We start from the raw sequence: 19,974 nt of genomic DNA, 5'->3' as shown, positions 1-19,974 counted from the left end.
GTTTGAATATGATTTTACCTTTGTCCTAGGATTGGAACATCATTATTCTGTTCATGAATGTCCTTGGGACTCCTGTTTGGTTCTTCTGTTCCTCTGAATCTCAGTCATCACTTCTGCCATGTTTGTGCCTTCTTTCTTTCTTCTTTTATGGGTTTATTCTCTTTTTGCTGGTGCTAAGTCTTTCTGGCCTGAAAAACAGACAACTGAACAAGTTAAAAAATGTGGCCAGGGCCTTGTGTTTGCTGAGTAAAGTCACATTTTAAGAAGGGTTATTTACTCTGTTTTGCCTGAATTCATCCCTTTTCCCATTTAATTCCATTGTGGGTATTTTCAGGGTAGGGGAGAAGGTGGGCTTGGCTAGAGGCACACTGACTTCGGGTAAGTGAACACTTCTTCTTCCAGAAAGGTAAGTATGTCAAGAACAGATGGAGGTAGTAAAGGCTGGATGCTCAGGGCTGGAGCCAGGCCTCTGGGAGGAGTTAGACTGGGGGAGATTTGGAAGAGGAGAGGAACAGCAGGAGAGAAGGCCTGAGAGGAAGAGGAGTAAGGCCCAGAGGGAAAGGAAGTGATGCACAGATCACACATCTACGATAGCCTGGCTATTCCGTTCAACCCGCAGAGCCCATTAGTAGGCACTGTGCTGTTTTGATGCCCTCCCCTTCCAAGTTGTACTCTCTGTCCTTCTCTGCCCTTCTCCTTTGCCCTCTAGCTTCCTGTTGGGCTTGGTCAGTGGGAGGCACTGACACACAACTGGAAGGCAAGGAGAGTTAGGGTGCTTATTTCTCTGGGTCACTGTGGGTTGACTGAGCCACTCCCCTCAAACGTATTCTGTCAGGCTGTCTTCCCAATATGGCTAGGTTCCAGTGGCCCCATTCCCAGTCAGGCCGAGTGCTGTCACTGCTCCATACTGCAGGATCCTCCAAACCCTGCCCACACCTCTGTATTAAATTCTTATCAATTACCAAATGTATGGTGTCATGACTATCCTATTGTTATCTTGACTGATGCAGGTACTATGTTTTAATTCCCGTTTTATAAATGGGATGAGTTAATGTTAGTGATTTTTATGTAACATGTCCACTTATACAGCTAAAAATAGTTGGTTCTGAGATTTGAATCCAGGCCTCTCCAATGTCTATCCTCTGAGGACCACCAGCCTGAATGAGCATTCATGGGGGAAATTAGGGACTAATGTCTTTAGCTGGGAGGGATCCTACTGTGAGATGATGAAAGAAAAAGTTATGTTCTATATACTGTCTAACCTGGGCAAGATGCTGTAATTACAGGATCACAGGACATAAGAGATGGAATGGTCCTTCTCTATAAATAGTTTTCATGCTGTGCTCAGTGGAGCCGTAGCAGGTCTACTCAGAAGCATCTGGGTTCCACGAGGAGCAAAGAAATGTGGGACTGGCCTTGGACATGCTCATCTGCCTCACTGAGAGCAGATGTACTTTAGTCGGTTGTATTTTACTTTATTTTTCCTCTTTGGTCACTGAATAGAGAAGTTTCTAAAGTTTTCCTTGGTTTCTCCTTTAAAATGAGCTATCCCATCCCATAGATCATTGGTGCTATTATTGAGATTGTACATGTAACATACCTGGCTATTAATAAATGTATATTTCCTTCTTTTTCAGTATATTCAGAGAAGAAAATGCAGTTTAGTCTCTGAAGTTTTCCATTTCAATCTCTGATTCAGTAGAGATAGACTAACCATCCATCATTCCCTAGGTGGCTTTCATCTGAAAAACTGCAGCAACTGGAGGGTGGAGGAGAGGACTATGAATCCTGCTCTGACATGTCCAACAGATGCCTTCTCCAGGGAGATTCGGCTGTAGCCACTCTGACCCACATGAATAAGCAGGAGATCAAATGGTTACCCTGTGAAATATGGGCCCTTACTCATTTATACACAGCTGCTCCTGGGGCGTCAACTACTTGAACAGCTTTCTCTGCTGCTTTCTTAGGGCTGCTTTCTTAGGGTGCATCCTGAGCTGGAACCATATCCTTTGCTAGGCATTTATCTTGAGCAGTGGTTCTGCAGTAACAATGTTTGAGAACTCCTGATCTAGAGAGCTAGGTGGAGAGTATACTCCATGTACACATGAACACTCTGTGTGTGCACACAAACACCCCCCACACAAAGACACTGCATCCACTCCCCTGTAGTGTAAGGTCAACCAGTAAATACTTCAGTGCACCAATCAGTGGTTCTTAAGCTTGCTGCATAGCAGAATCACCAAGGGGGCCTAAAAGCTTCTGATGCCCAAGTGACATCCCAGACCACTACATTCAGGAACCCTGGGAGTGATATTCCAGGTTATTGCACCGTGCAGCTAAGTTTGAAAATCAGTACAGGAGAGTACAAGTTTCTCGTGACAAGATGCTCTTGCAATCCATTTACTCTTTCTAAAAGAAAACATTTTAATTTTATTTTTTAAAACCTTTAAGCAGAAAGGAATTTATTTATTGAATTAGATATTTACAAAGTTACTGGAAGGACTGTAGGACTCTGGTCTGGGCTTCTGGGAATGATTCTCAAGACATGGCAGAACCAGTAATGCTGGGGAGCACGCTATCCTTGCAGCGAGCAGGAACTTGAGAGGGAACTAGCAGGCAGCCGTCTACTGCCCCCACCCCGCTCTATCAGCCTATCTTACACTACTTCTATCATAGTTATTGATTTCAATACCCTTGTAAATGAGCCTTCCACACCCCTGGCCTCTCAGTCCCTTGATCTACTCTCCTAGTCCACTCCTGTCTCCTGAATGCCTGTATCCTGCCCTTTGTCTTCTCAGACCTCTAGCTCCTCCACCATGCTCATTTTTAGGGGTGATCTTCTTGTTTTACACTGTGACATACAAGCAACTGGAGGGATCAAAAACATTTTTATTTTTATAAATTGCCAAATCTCATACAGGCTTACTTCTGCTTCTGGCTTTGATGGAGTAACCATGATTGGACATACCCTCTCACAGTAAACAAGGAGAAAGCAGATGAAATATATGAGGCAACTGTTTTGGACATTAAACAATAGACAGCATAGGACTGTGATTGACAGGAGAAGTAAGCAGTGTGGACTTTCTGTTCAACTGTATGGAGGCACTATCCAGATTGCAGTGAAGGGAGGGCAATCTCAAGAGCAAAGGAGAAGACAAGGCTGGAATTTTGGACAAGTGAGGTGTTTGAAAATTTGAGGGCCAGAATTATGGGGAGGAGGGAGCTGCCTGAAGAAAGAGCTTGAAAATCTGCATAAAGGCCCCTGGGAATATTATGTTAAATACTGAACACAGACATGAAGGCTGAGACTCCATGAAGCAGGGCAAAAAACAATCACACGTGAACTGAGGGGTCTCTAGAACACACATGGGACTGGGAGATGTTTACATATTGGTCAATCATAGTAAAGAGTCCTTGTTGAAACTCTGAGGTACTCAGTGGACACACTGAAGGGCCATGCTTTAGGAGAGAGAATAAACCAGCTCTGGAGTCAAGGACCCTCAGAACTGGCCCTACGAATTTATCAGAAAACTTTAAAAGCTTAAGTGGAACAACAAGTAATTTAAGTGCCTGCCCGAATAAAGTCAAATACCTTTTAAAGGAATGCATATTTTTAAAAAATCCAGCATCAACATTGTAAAATGCACAGTCCAGGATCTAATTTAAAAAAGTACTAGACGTGAAGTAGAAAAAAATATAACCTACTACTACAAGGAAAAGCATTAATCATAAACAAAATAAAAAATAACAAAGGTAATGGAATTAGAAGATAAGTATCTTAAACCAGTTAATATAAATACCTTCAAGGATTTAAAGGGAAACATAAGCCTAATGAGGAGAGGAATGAGGGATTTTTAAAAATGGAATTTCTAGACATGAAACACCATCTGAAATGGAAAATTCCATTGGAAGGGATTAACAACTGATTAGACACTAAGAAGGAAGAAAAAAAATCACTGATTTGAAAGCACAGCAATGGAAACTATGCCCTGAAACAGAGGGAAAGAAAGACAAAATGAACAGAGCCTTAGTGGCCAGGGGACAATATCAAGCGTCATGTGTAATTAGGGTTTTATAAAAGGGAGAGGAAAACAGAAAATTATTTGAAGAAGCAGTGACTTTTTCACAAATAGGGTGAAAATTGTCAATCCACATATTCAAGATACTCAACAGAACCCCAAGCAAGGTAAGCCAAGGAAACCTCACATACTACAATAAAAATTTTAGAAAGCCCAATATAATAAAAATAAAGAGAAAATTTTGAAAGCAGCCAGAGAAAGGAACTACACATTAAAAACATTGTAGAAGATAAGAATCTGTGGACTTCAAATCAGCAACAATATAGGTCAGAACACAATAGAATGACATCTTCAAAGTGCCAAAAGAAAAAAAGCTATCAACCTAGAATCTCTGTTCAGTGAAAATAACTTTAGAAATAAAAGAGAAAGACATTCTCAGAAGAGCAAAGTCTGAGAGAATTCATCACCAGGAGACCTACACTATTAAAAAATATTAAAAGAAATTTTCTTATGTGGAAGGAAAATAATACCAGATAAAATCTTGAAACTTGAAAAAAAAAAAAAGACTGGAAATGGTAAATATAATTTCATTTTAAAAATTATTTTTCTTACCAACATGTAACAAATATGTAAAAATTATTAATGAGGTATTTTATACTTTTTTTTTTTTTTAGTACTAGTACTAAGTACCTGAAATCCATGTGTGTTTTTGTTACATCCCATTTCAGGTGAGATGACCCACATTTTAAGTACTCAGTAGCCACTTGTGGCTAATGGTTATTGTATTGGGCAGCACAGCTCTGTCCATTAGCCTTGTTTATGTCCTCACTTACTAGCATCTGAAAATAATATGTCTTTGTTTTATTTATTTTCTGTCTCACCCTACTAGAATGTAAACTCCAAGAGAAAAAGAACATTGACTTGTTCACTGCTTAACTTTCTGTTCAAGAACAGAACCCAGTACCTGGTAGATGCTACTGTTTGTTTCTTGAATAGAAAACATTTCAAAGAAGACATGGACACTATATACAGCAGTTAGGAATCCTAGGATATGCACTCTAAGAACAAGAATGGCCCTTAGAGGAAGTTTAGTCAGTAGAGGCTTTGAAATTTGATGGATATGGGTTTGAATCTCAGCCCCATTACCTATAGTTGGGCAACTTATTTAACCTCAATGCAGGGATGTCCAAAGTGGGTGTAGCCTGGGAACAACTGGGAAGTATTTTATCTCTGACTTTGTTTTGAATTGCCAGGACATGATAATAATAAAAAGTCTTATTTTCCCTATAAAAACAAAAACCCAGCACACAATGTGCTCCCTCATTGTTCCCACCTGGAGTGTAGCATTCTCATTGCTCCATGCTTAGTATGCGAACACCTCCACCAGCTTGTATTTTCTCATCTTTAAAATGATTTTTGTCATTTAGCAAATATATTTATAGTCCTTAGTATGCGCTGGGCATATTCTCAATGCTTTGATAGTAATCTGTTTAATCCTAGCAACAATTCTGGAAGGAAGGTGTTATTCTTTTTAATTCCCACTTTCAGATGAAGAGACCAAGGCACATGTTTATATATCTGAGGAGAAGCAGAACCAAATTTTTAGCTCAGGAACACTAGAAAACATACTCTTATATTGTCTTAAAAATGAGACCGACCATACAAGGTTGGAGACACCGCATTCAAAGTGATCAGCACACTGTCCAGCTCATAAAAAATACTCAGTAGACAGGAGTTATTCTCACTACTGCTAATAATATTTTTGTTGATTGGGAATCTGAAATCACAGGAGGAGTAACCGACCCCTCCAGGCACCCACCACTATTCAGAAGCAAAGGCAGCTTTAAAGTATAACCTGCTGATTCCCAGTCAGGCCAGGTCTGTCCACTGTCAGCCCTTATGGGAAATTAAAAAGAAATAACCACAGGTAGAGTAAGTGTTGACATTTTGATTAACTTAACTGAGAACGTGTTGTTTCTCTCAGAAGCTTGAAGCTTCATTTATCTGATCCTGGGAGTTCCCTCACATCCTCCAGAGGGATTTTTACAAAGAAAATGTTTCAAATGCATTCTCCCCCACAGCCCCTAATCCACACAATAAGAATATATTTAGTATTCTAAGGCTATGATATACTGTGATTTTTTTTCTGCTTTTCATGAATTTTTAGAGCACAATTTAAGCTTTCAAAAACTTTTAAATTATGGTATGATTCACATACAGTAAAGTGTACCAATTTTAATGTGCAATTGGATGGATTTTTACATGCATATACAAATGTGTCACTACCACCCAGATCAAGGGAGAATATTTTTGGCACTCCAGAAGGTTCCCTCATGCCCTCCCATAGAAAACTCTCCACCAAAGGTAGCACCATTCTGAGTTCCACCAATTTAAGATTCATTGTCTGGTTTTAACTTAATTTACATGGAATTATGGGTCTGGCTTTTTTTGTTCAGTGTTGTGAGACTTTTCTGTATTGTTGTGGCATGCAGTATTACATTTTAAATTATTGAATAGTATTCCATTTTGTGAATATACTAGTTTATTTCCCCATGATTCATTTTTGGTCATTTCATGAGGTTTCTGTTTGGGGGTATTATGAATAAAGCATCTGTGAAATTCTTGTGTATTTTATTTGCTGGATATAAAAGCTTATTTTTATCAGATACATACCTCTACATGAAACTGCTGGGTCATAAGGTATGGGTATGTTTAAGGTTAATAGATAATGTAAAAGAAATGTCCAAAGCAGCTATAGCAATTTACACTCCCACAGCAGTGTATGAGACTTTTGGTTACGCTATATCCTCATTGACACTTGGTATTTACCTTGACTCTTTAGAATAATCTGTATTTTGGACACTGATTCATTAACATATCATGTGTCAGATAACAGATAAGTCATTGATTAACAAAAAATTACATTTCATTAGGCAATTCCATCTACAATGAAATTTCAACAACAAAAAATTTCCATTGACAGTGAAATCAAGGGCTATAGGCATCTTTATTTCTTAAAAGTCAACGTTACTGAAGTGCAATTCACACACAATAAAATTTATTAAGTGTAAAGTTTTTGAGTTTTGATAATTGTGTCCAGATGTGTAACCTCTATAGTAATCGGTATTTTCAGCACCGTAAAAACATCCTTTAAGTCCTCGGAACTTATTCCCCTCTTCCCAACTCCTGGTCCTTGGTAGCTGTTGATCTACTTTCTTTTACTATAGTTGTGTTTTTTCCAGAATTTTTGCATGAATGATGTCATACAGTACTTTCATGTCCGGATGCTTTTGCTTAGCAGAATGTCCTTGAGATTTATTCACATTATTGCTTTTATCAGTAGTTCATTCCTTTTTATTGCTGAGTTGTATTTCAGTGTACTCATGTAGAGGTTTCCCCTACTCTCCGAAAGCATAGTGTTCCTAAGAAAGCTTTCGCAAGCCAAAATGATTCCCAGAAATCGGCAAAAAGAGAAGTAATTACCATTAATTTATATGGGAAAAGTCTTGAGGGTTCCCAGATTTAAAAAACACGCCTCTTAGGCTTTTGTGATACTTTAGGACACATCTTGCTAACGGATGCACTAAAGAAACCGAGATAAAGCAGAGATGCTCACAGACACAGTCCGAAAGCTCCGGCGGCTTGGTGCTGGTGCCGCGAGCGCGGCCCTGGGAAGGAGCCTGGGAGGCCGCCGGCCGCTCTGGGCTCCCGGCTCCCTGACTTGCGGCAAAACAGCCGCTGGACGCTATTTTCACTCTCCGCCTTCTGTCGTAAAAGCGAACATCCTCTTCAGGTTTCTTTCGGGAAGTGGAAGCAGGTACTGATGTAGGTCGTGATAGTGAAGTGCTGTAACATGAACTTAGAAAAGTGGGGGATACCTGTACTACCATTGTTTTAGCTATCCAGGTGTTGAGGAAATTTGTATTCTTTCTGCTTGGGGCTATTATGAAAAAGTTTATTTTTCTGTACGAGTGTAAACACTCTGTATTTCTTGGATAAATACCTAAATGTTGAATTTCTGGGTATATGGTAAGGGTATGTGTAATTTTTTTAAAAATTGCCACTATTTTCCAATGTGCACTCTCACTAATGAAGTAGGAGAACTCCAGTAGTTTCACATACTTAATAACTGGTATTGTCAAATCTTTTTATTTCCAGCCATTTTAATGGGTGTGGAATGGCATCATCTCATTGTAGTTTTAGTTTGCATTTCTGTAATAATGAATGATATAAGCATATTTTCATGGGCTTATTTACCATCTGTATACCTAATGTTGGTAAAGTATAATCTTTTGCCCATATGTATTTTTTAATCAGGTTACCAGTTTTCTCATTATTGTAAGCATTTTTAATGTATTCTGGATGCAACACTTTGTCAGATACATTCTTTGTGAATATTTTTTCTAGTCTGTGATTGCCTTTTAATTTCTTAATAGTGTCTTTTGAAGAGCAAAAGTTTAAATTTCAATGGAGTCAAATTTGTCAACTTTTTCTTTCATATTCTATGCTTTTTGGGTCCTATTTGTTCTACGTGTTTGATCATTGCTGAATACAGAGTTGCTAAGATTTTTTTTGTTTTTGTTGTTTTCTTGAAGCTCGTTTTTTTTAGCCTTTACATTTAGGTCTATGATTCATTTTGAATTAATTTTTATAAATGGTATGATGCAAGGGCTAAGGTTAATTTTTGTTGTTTCTTTTTCATTTGGATATTTAATTGCTTAAACATTATTTCTTGAAAATATTTCCCCATTGAATTGCAATGGCATCTCTGTTAAAAAATTATTTGATCATATAGATGCATGAGCCAGTTTTTGGGGTCTCTGGTCTATTGATACATATATATATCTTTACAACAATATCATCACACTACTTTGATTACTGTACCTTAGAACTAAGCTTTAAATCAGGTAATGTAAGTCCTCCAACTTTGTTCTTCTTTGTCATTATTGTGGGCTATACTATTTCCTGTGTCATTTCATACACATTTTAGAATAAACTTGCCAGTTTTACATAAGTGACTATTGGAACAAAAGTGCATTGAGTTTATAGATTAGGGGAGAATTGACATCTTAATACTACTAGTCATCTTATTTAGATCTTTACTTTCTCTCAGCAATTTTGTCATTTTTAGCTTATGTCTTGCAAATTTTTCTTAAATTTATTTATATTTTTTTCATATTTTTGTGCCTTTGTTAACATTTTCAATTTGAATAGGATATAGAATATACAACTGATTTTTTTCTGTATTGACCTTGTTATCTACAACCATGCTAAACTTGGTATTTTCTTTTGGTGTATTTGTTCTACATAGGTAATCACGTGTTTGCAAATAAGGAAAATTTTACTTCTTTCTTTCCAGTTTGCAAGCATTTTTTTTTCTTGCTTTATAGCATGAGTTAGCACCACCAGAACAATGCTGCATAGATGTAGGACAGAAGATATTTTTGTCGTCTTCTAACATCACGGGTAAAGCATGAAGGATCATGTTAATTATACGGTTTTGTAGATACTTTTAATCATTTTTTAGGAAGTTTCACTCTATTAGTTTGCTGAGAGTTCAATGTTTAAAAAGTTATGAATAAGAATTGAATTTTATGCTTTTTTTGCATGTGCTGAGATGATACTTTTTCTTTTTAGTCTATTGGTAGGATGAATTATGTTGACGGATTTTCAACTGCTAAGTCAACTTTGCACTCCTGGTATAAGTATTTGGTCATGATATATTATCTTTTTCATATATTGATGACTTGTATTTGTTAAAAAAATTTTAAAGATATTTCACATCAATATTCATAAGGGATATTGGTCTACAGTTTTCTTGTAACATCTATGTTTTATTTTAATTATCAAGGTAATGCTGGCCTCATAGAACCAGTTGAGAAATGTTCCTTTCCTTTTTTGGGAGACTTTGTATAGAATTGATATTATTTCTCCTTTAAGTATGTGGTAGAATTTTACAAAGACGCCATTTGGACATTTGGACATTTCTGTGTGAGAAGTTTTTAATGAAAAATGGAATTTCTTGTTATAGGCTGTTCAGGTTATCTATTCCTTTTTGAGTAATTTGTGTATTTTAAGTAATTTCTGTTTCACCTAAGTTGTTGACTATATAATGTGAAAATGTTTGCATGTTCACTTGCTGTATTTAATATCTATAGGCTCTTTAGTGATCTTCTTTTTTTACTGATATTAAAAAATTATGTCCTTTCTTTTCATCAGTCTGGCTAGAGATTTATCAACTCCACTGATCCTACGATCCATTGATCATTGTTCATTGATGGTTTCTATTGTTTTTTATATTTTCTGTTTCATTTACTTTTATTTCCTTTATTATTTTCTGCACTGCTGAATTTAGGAATAATTTGTTCTTTTCTTTTTCCAGTTTAATAAGGTGTATGTTTGGATCATTGATTTGAGGTCTTTCTATTTTAGCATTCAAAGCTATAAATTCCCGTCTAAGCATTACCTTAACTGCATTCACATATTTTGATACGTTGTATTTTTATTCTCACTCAGTTCAAAGTACTTTCTCATTTTCCTTTTGGATTCTTCTTTGACTAATGGGTTATTTAGAAGTACAGTGTTTGATTTCCAAATATTTGGGAACTTTCCAGATATCTGTTATTGATTTTCAGTTTAGTTTGCTGTGGTCAGAGAATGTAATTTATATGATTTCAATATTTATAAATCTATTGAAACTTCTTTTTGGGTCCATCATGTGGTCTATATTAGTCAATAGTCTATGTGTACTTGTGAAGAATGTGTACTATGCTTTCTTTGGGTGCAGTGTTGATAAATTCCAATTAAGATCAATATATGGTTAGGTCTTTTATAACCTTTTGATTGTCTTTATATTTGTGTTTTCAAACATCGAAAAAGATATGGTAAAATCTCCAACTGTAATTGTGGATTTATACTTTCAGTCTAAAAGTTTTTCTTTTATCTGTATTGAATCTGTTACTAGCTGTGCACACAATTAGAATTGTTATGCCCTCTTAACAAATTGGTTCATTTTTCATTAGGTAATGCCCCTTTATATTCCTGGTACTATTCCTTGCTTTGAAATATTAATATAGTCATTCTACCTATCTTGATTAGTGTTTATGTGACATACTTTTCCATCTTTTTATTTTTACCTCTTTTTGTTTTTATGTGTAAAGAAGGTTTCTTCTAAATAACATAGTTATATCATGTTTTTTTTTAACACAACCTGACAATCTCTTCTTTTTTTTTTGTGGTGTTTATATTTCATGTGATTATTGAGATAGATGGATTTAAATCTACCAAGTTACACTTTGTTTTCTCCTTGTCCCTTCTATTCTCTGTTGCTTTTTACTTCTTTTCTTGCCTAAATTAATTTTATATGACTTTACCATATTTCTACTATTGACTTGTTAGGTATATGTTTTTGTTTTGAATTTTTATTAGTTTTATACTTTTCTGGTAGTTTTGAAAATGGATGAAGGCACCAACCATATAAGGGCTGTAATTTATGGATCAAGTTCTTATGTATAATACTAGCTAAGTTTGGAGACACTTAAATAATCCTACAGAATACTATGTTATTACTAAGCAGTGGAAAAATGACACCAGGCAGTAATGATAGTATAGTTAATGGGAAGGCTGGTGGACTGGTAGCCAGCCCTCTTAGAGCTACATTTTCATCCTAGATAATCAGTATTTATGAAAATGTATTTAGCTTTACCTTAGTGTTGCTTCTCTAGGCCTTAGCTTTCTTCCCTCCTAAAATGAGGAATTGTAGGAGGATTTTTCAGTTCAGAAAACTCAGTATATCTTGGGTTTTGTCTCTGTTCCCTTAACATCGTCAGATGATCCAGTCTCTGGGATGTCTTTGCTTCACAATTATTCCAAACACAGGTTGATTGTACTTGCATCTCACTTTCTTAATAATCAGTTGGAGCAAATGGTAGATACCATCTTTCAATGATAAAATCAATGTTATCATGCTAGTTTCCACCAAAAATCCAGGACAGCCTTGGCATTTCTGCTTTAAATTTGGTGCTCTTCTTGGAGTGTGTCCCATTTTGTTCTTTCAGATGTTGTCTCACCATTAGCATTGAAGGTATGTCTCATGTGTTGCTATGTTCCATTCCCTCAGACCCATTACCTGCTCTTGACAAGCTACTCTAGGATGCCGCTCAAGGCTGAGGAGCTGCTAACACTGGGGTCCTTCCCATAACTTCTTAGTTTCCTTTAACTGTGTCATACCCTCTGGAAATAGCCTCTTCTTTAAATTCTTCTCCATTAAACTCTCTGAGATGTCTGTCCTTCGACTGTTACAAGCAACAAGTTCAAATATTAGTGAGTGTTCAAGCTTTATCATGCTAGAATTATTGTCTAAACCTTTTCCTTTAAAAAATCATACGAAAGTCATTTGATCTTAGGGGATAGGTGGACACTTTATAATTCTGCCTTCGCACTCAAGCACAGATTTTGTCAAGTGAAATCTGAAATTTGGTTCCTTTTCCCCAACCCTCACATGATGGAACTAACGTGAAAGTTTAAGGAGTTGGATTAATTTGTGTGTCTTAACCTTTCTCTGTCTCCAGATTTCTCTATAGAGAAATGGAAAGGGTTGTTTGTGAGGATTGAGTGACATAACATTGGTTATATTCTTAGTACAGTACCTAGAATATATATTCAAAGATTTAGTTAGCTCAAAAAACTGGCAATTTTATTCTGTCTTTTGGCCTTCGTTTAGTTTAGGTTATATCCTTAAGCTTTTTTTTCTTCCAAATAATTTCTGTAACCAGATTGCTTTTTTGCACTAATAATCTTTAGATATGCCTTCATGGATCTAAGACTTCTCTGCTTTTGGAAATAACATAAAGTGTTCAATATTATGTTTCCTAATTTTCTACTCCCTCTGCTTGTCCATTTAATTCCATAATGCAGTATTAAAGAAAATTTCTGCTGTGTTTTCCCTGACCACAACCAGCTTTAAAACTCCATTCATTGCCCTATTGTTTTCTTTTTTTTCATTAAGATATCACTGATACACCTCTTACAAAGGTTTCACATGAAAAATGTTGTGGTTACTACATTCGCCCATATTATCAAGTCCTCTCCCACACCCCATTGTAGTCACTGTCCATCAGCATAGTAAGATGCCACAGAATCAGTACTCCCTGTGACCCCCCACACCATGTGTACCAATCATAATACCCCTCAATCTGCTTCTCACTCCCTCCGCACTCACCCTCCCCAACCCTGCCTCTTTGGTAACCTCTAGTCCCTTCTTGGGTTCTGTGAGTCTGCTCCTGTTTTGTTCCTTCAGTTTTGCTTTGTTGTTTTACTCCACAGGTGAGGAAATCATTTGGTACTTGTCTTTCTCCACCTGGCTTATTTCACTGAGCATAATACCCTCTAGCTCCATCCATGTTGTGGCAAATGATAGGATTTGTTTTCCTCTTATGACTGAATAGTATTCCATTGTGTATATGTACCACATCTTCTTTATCCATGCATCTACTGATGGACACTTAGGTTGCTTCCATGTCTTGGCTATTGTAAATAGTGCTGTGATAAACATAGGGGTGCATATGTCTTTTTGAATTTGAGATCTTGTTTCCTTTGGGAAAATTCCTAGGAGTGGAATTCCTGGGTCAAATGGTATTTCTATTTTTAGTTTCTACAAATCACTTATTCATTTTGTCTTTAAGGTCACAATTTGACATATCAAACCTTCCTCGCCTTCTTTCCCTAAAAGGCAAACCAGCTGCAGAGGACTACTTTCTTCATTTCTGAAGACATCATAAGCTTGATATATGTGTCAGTAATGATAGACATATGTGGGTGTTAACAAAAGGTAGTTTGCTTTTTTTTTTTGAAGTTGATATTATGAACCTTGATAATAGATGCCAAATCTTTTCATAGATTAAATTGTAGGAGAAAAGCTGTATTTGTCCAAACACCTCCTTCCTGAGAGTTTAGATATCATAGTGATGAGAGGGGTTAACAAATATTGGGTCCATATAAAAAGAGCAGGTGTATGTTAATGACAAGTATTTAGTATGATTAGGACTTGATTCACACAAACCTTTCACTGGTATGTTCACCAGAAAGTTCTAGATGGAATTTGGCCTCTCTCAAAGTGCTCTATCTCTCTCACCTCCATCTAGCATCTCTGATCATGTTTTAGATATTCCCTGGAATGAGGAGCTGAGTGCAATGTCTGCTACTTTGGCCAGTAGAATGCCTTTGAAGTCCTCGTTCCCGACTCATGGTTCAAGCCTACCTTAGCATTCTAGTGCACTTGCTTGGGTGGATAATGGTGGTCCTACTGGAATATACATTTGCAATGAGTTAACTAGTAGTGTAGGTTATTGCGTGTTTTGAGCTTTATTTCACAGTGAAGTAACACCTCTATTCAGTTTGACTTTTATTTCTATTAAATCATATTGCAGGATGGGGTCTGAGAATCCTTTCTCCCTTTGTGTTGAATAGCCTGAAAAGATACCATCTCCCCTTTCTTTGAAAAAAAAGTAGAATGAAATAAAGGTGGTCAAGGAACAGTTTGCTAGGTAGCAATTTGGAGGGGGTAAAAATTATGTCACATTTCTTTGAAGCTTTCACTGCTCTGGCCTTAAAATCCCCTATCACATAAGGCCCTTCGGTTCCTCTGTTATGGCCAAATATATGCCCACAGTTAGACCCAATCAGTTACCAAAGATGACAAATTCTGTCTCCCTTACCCATTCATATAGTTTCCCAACCCTGAGATGAGTAAAACTGACCCCCACACATTTGTTTGCATAGAAACCCAATGGGTACCTGGAAGGAGAGCCCCATTTTATGCCTCTTTCAGGGGGCAAGATCCATTAGGCTTCGATATATAGCTGTGATTTCCTCCACGTTGCTATTTTAAAGTAATGAACCTAAGCCTTTCCAGGGTCTGATTCATGCTTTTGAAAGGTAATAAGAGAACACTTTATGAAAAAGAGGTTATCTTTAGTCTATGTTCATCAGTAAGGTAGACTTTCATGCACTGGGTGATGAAGCCCTGTCATTTTGTTATCGTTTGAAAACTGACTCTGGTTTAAAGCTTTGGCTTGGCAGGATATGTGCGGAGAGATTGCAAAGAGTTCCAGAGGCTTATTAGTTTTCTGCCTGATTTAGTCCCCTTCCCAAGATACTTCTCTACCCCTGCTTCTGTTCTTGGAGCAAGTCATTTTCAACATTGACTAGTGTGGGGTAGGTGTCCCATATGAAAAACATTGTAAAGACAAGAAGGTGACTAGCATTCTTTGAATGGCTACTATTTTCCTGGTGCTCTGTAGGGATCATATATAAGTTATATACATATATTATCATATATGGAATATTTTAAATGAATATGTGTAATAAATAATAATATATACTTTGTATTACATAACTGAACCTGACAGCAACATTTTGAAGTGGATATTATCTTCACGCAGAGCTAACGTCAGCAAATATTTTTGGGTGGGTATACTTCTAAAGTATTTGTATTTCTATTCCTGTGTGCGTGTGTGTGTGTGTGTGTGTGTGTGTGTGTGTGTACAGCTACCTATACATATGTTATACAAAGTTTGTGAGAATTGGATTACTATTGTAACATCTTTCTACCTTAAAAAAAATCAATCTAGTATCCTATCATACTGATACACCAAAGTCTATTTGCCACTCTTTTGATTTTGATTTAGGTTGGAAAAAATTCTATCGTATTTGTCATCAAAGATTTATTTAACCACACCTTCTTTTCCGATATTTAGTGGTCTCCCATTTTTTGGCTCCATGGTACATAATATTATGATGAACATTTTTTTATATATATTTGATAATTTCCTTAGGACAAATTACTAAAAATGGAATTGCTGAATTAAAGGGCATGAATATTTCTTAATGGTTCTATATATATATTGCCAACTTGCCTAAAAAAGGATTATATTGCCTATACTTGCCCTGAAGTGTAGTGATTACACTTGCCCTAGATGTATATGAGATTTCCCCTTTTCTCACATTCTTGCTAGATTAGATACTTTCATTTTTAAGCATTACCAATCTGATAGGCAAAAGGAAGTAACTCAGTTTCATCTTTTAGTTAGGGTTTTAAGGATATCAACATTTTTATCTTGAGCAAAAGTTTGTATTGGTCAGGAAAAAAAGAAATTAGTTCCCACTAAAATAAGAAAAGATAAGGATGATCGTGTTAGTATCCAGGATGTTTAGAAACAATTTAAAATCAAGTAAATTGATTAGAACTTTATTTTAGCTGTTCATGGTGTTTAGGGATTTTTTTCCCATCTAATCATACAGTGTATAATTGCATAAAGACATAGTAGGAAGTAGACTTTTTTGAAAAAAAATTCTGATGCCAAGTTGGAGAGTCATCCCTCACAATGCTATCACTTTGATTTCATGGGTAATTATTTTTGCCAGCATTTATTACACAGTTGGAGCTTTGTTGTTCATAGAAGCCACCATTTTTTCCCAGATATGACAGAATTGTGCGTGCCATGTGGACAGAAGAGAATGTCGATTAAGAGTTGCTGTATAATGCCTAGGGTGCCTAACTGGTTTTCTTGGTTTCACTGGAGATGGCTGGTAATTACAGGTATGCTTTGGTTATGTAACTATACTCATATTATGTTAATGTGTGTGCGCAATTTAAGTAGTAGCTTAAAATCTATACATGCTGAAGTTACTCTACAAGAAGATATGTCAAAGAAATAATCAATCTTCCCATGTTTTCTCCCGCCTGCTACTTCTATAGCTTTTCTTCTTTCTTCCTAATTACAACGAATTCTTAAATAGAATTCGTGCCTCATATCAAATTTACCGAGTATCATAACTCCTCCAAGTGGTAAAGATACCTCAAGACAAATGCTGGGCATAGAAGCCACAGGGCATAAATATGCAAAGAAATAAAAAGCTAACCATTTCAAACAATAAGGCTTCTCTCTCACTTACCAACTTAACATTTCCCTGTATGGCCCCGGAAGATGACTGGTTAGCCAGAGACGGGTAAGATTCCTCAAGGGAGGAACAACCTAAGACAGGCACAGTCGCAGGGGGGTCATCAGGTGAGAAATTGGGGATCAACAGAGGTGAGGCTTAGAACCTCACCCCCCCTGTTCTGAGAGAAATCTTCTGCATATGCGGATGTTTTATTGCCCTTGTCTAGCTTGGATTAACACATAGTCTACAGGCACACACCTGATCATCTACATTTGCTCTCTTACAACACTAAACTATGTTTTCTACCTTTATGTTGTATCTACCTACCACTTCAGCATCTTATTGAAAATAATAAAGAGAGAAATGTGGTATCCACATATAAATCAAGTATAAAAATCAAATGTGTATTCATATTTGAACTGACTGTTTATAGTTCATAATGCATGAGCAAAACCAAAAGTTTCTGTGATGACTGCCCTTGTACTGTTCACCATGTAACTTATTCACTATGTAAGAATTTGTTCTCCATGTAAGAACTTGTTCGTTATGCTTCAGAAGATTGGAGACTGACGAAAATTAGGCTTGGGGTGGATTAATGATTGTGCATTGAGCATTGACTCCCCTATACAGAATTTTATTGTTGTTAACAACCATTTGATCAATAAATATGAGAGATGCCCTAACAACAACAACCAAGAAAAAGTACACACTTCCAATTGTAAAATAAATAAGCAACCGGGATGTAGTGTCAACTACCCTTCAATAAAAAATAATTATCTAAAAAAAAAAAAAAAAAAAAAGAGTTGCTGTATAAAATTTAAAAAATTTTTTGAATGATTGACAGATCCAATACATTTTCTTCTCAGTTGACAATTGTCTATTTGCTTTCACATCACATCTTTTTTGGAAAAATCTTGCAACGTGAAGAGTATGTACAAAATTTGAACAATGGTGTACAATGGAAAAAGTACTACACTGCCTGGAAGGAAACTTGAATTGCAACCCAGGATTCATTCAGTAAAGAGCTGAATAACTTCATCCAGGAAATTCACCTCTCCACTCTTTAATTCCATTATCTGCAGAAAGAGAAAGATGGACTGGACAAGTTCATAGCCCTTTTCCAAACCCAGTATTTAACTCCACTTTTTATCTAAGGTGGGAGGCTAATGATTAATTTTTACATAAGTAACCAAATTAACTGTAAATCTGATATTTTTCATTGAATCCCTGTAAATAACAGGAAGGTATTGGCAGAGAGGCTATATCTTGTGCTATGTACTGTTCTGAATTTTTAATTTAAATGAGGAGGGGAAATATCCTGCATTTGAGTGTTGGCTCTTTGACAGGTTGGAGATATTTATTTTATAGGTGTTTATTGTATATTAGAAATGCAATCTTTTTTTTCTATACTAAATATCTGTTTCCTAACCAACAAGCAGAATAGACTGTGATAGCAAATATTTCTCTCCTCTCAGCATGTTGTGTAGCTCCCTCTCTGGTTGTGAGGGAAATCCTCCCCCACTCCTTGTGATTTGGGGGGAGATGTCAATCATAGTTTCTGCTCCTCCTTCCTGCACCCCCACCCAAATCCACTGAAAGGCAGGTGATGGAAGGTAGGTCAGTTAGGGTCCACTTTGGGACTTTTCTGTTGGCACTGTAGGGAAAAAGGCTCTCTCTTCTCCAAATCTCAAGTTAAAACTTGCTTGGCTGCCATTGCCAGTTGGCCATCATTCCCGACATGTAGCAATAGCCTGTCCGCAAGAAGAGAGATTCACAGCAACCTAGGAAGAAAATTAAAAATGAGCAATGGACTAACAGGGCTCTGATGATATTGGTTATATCACTGAATCTTGCAGTATCTACACAACTGAATAGATTCCTTTTTAAACATTAAGCTAGTTTGAGTTGTTTTTCATAGTTTGCAATTGAAAGAATTTTGATATAGCAAGTAGAGAACTTAAAACAAAAACAAAGACAAAACTATTTCCAAATATTCCTTTTCAGAAGCCTAATCAGAGCATAACATGCATCCTAGTAAATATTTAACAGTAATAATTCAAAGGAAGGGCTTGGATTGTTAATTTGGACTATAGGAATGTTTATCAAATGTGTACCTCCTAGGTTAAAACTACCAATGAAATGTTAAACATTATTATGTAGCCACAGAGTATTGGAAATTACATGGAAATGTTATATCTTTGTACCAAATTTTGACATACACACATTTGAATAATGGTGTATTCAAAGGAATCCTGAACAGAAAATTGAGAGAGCTGGGCTGAAGTGCCAGTTTTATACTCTGATGTGTGGCTTTGGGCAAGTCCCTTCTCCCCTCTGGGATTCAGTGTCCTCTTCTGTGAAACGAGGTGTTGGAGATGCGTTCCCCCTCTGGTCCTTTGAGTTCGGGAGCTCTCTGCTCTCCTTCCATGACCTCCCCTCTCGTCTCTGTGTTTGGTGTGTAGTTCTGATGTCTCAGATCATGAGAAGCTTAACTGAGCTGGAGAATTTACAGGGGAGGATGGACATACAGTTAAGGGAATAAAAGCACAAAAGTAAAGGATTCTTCAAACTGGAAAATAGTTTGAGAAGGACCAGATCAACATGGTTGAACATACTTAGCTGCTTACAAAACTATTTCCCTTTTGTTTCTGGGCACATATTTAGATTATGTTCCTGGCTTCCCCGGCAGTGAAATATGGTCCTGTGAATGAGTTCTCACCAATGAGATGTGATAATGTATTATGTAGGGCCATCTGTAGGCCTGGCCCATTAACTTCCTGCTCAGCTCACAGTATTCATTCTTTTTCTCCATCTCCTGGTTGGGTGCAGAGGATCCAGTAGAGTCCTCCAAAAACCACTGAGATCAATGAAAAGAGCCTGAGTGCCTGAATAGCTGCATGGAGCAGAGCCCAAATGTAGAAATGCATTTCTATTATCTTAAGCCACTGAGGTTTTGAGATTAGCTCTACAACAGTTGGGCTATTCCAATGAAGCTGGCCGTTGAGTTTGTTGG

At 36.8% G+C, this 19,974-nt stretch overlaps 1 protein-coding gene across 7 annotated transcripts in view; it reads left to right on the top strand.

Moving 5' to 3' along the window:
- The window catches only part of LOC118919297 (uncharacterized), a 79,414-nt gene that overhangs the window by 19,605 nt on the left and 39,835 nt on the right, over positions 1 to 19,974 (top strand). For all 7 annotated transcript variants that reach the window (XM_057497783.1, XM_057497786.1, XM_057497785.1 and 4 more), the window contains one exon: positions 1,638 to 7,836. In XM_057497783.1, the coding sequence (XP_057353766.1) occupies positions 7,628 to 7,836 (209 nt within the window). In that variant the 5' untranslated portion in view covers positions 1,638 to 7,627. The remainder of the gene's footprint in view (positions 1 to 1,637; positions 7,837 to 19,974) is intronic.

This window comes from Manis pentadactyla, chromosome 3, assembly GCF_030020395.1.
Source record: "Manis pentadactyla isolate mManPen7 chromosome 3, mManPen7.hap1, whole genome shotgun sequence".
NCBI classification, from domain to species: Eukaryota; Metazoa; Chordata; class Mammalia; order Pholidota; family Manidae; genus Manis; species Manis pentadactyla.
This window is presented reverse-complemented; position numbering and strand designations above follow the sequence as displayed.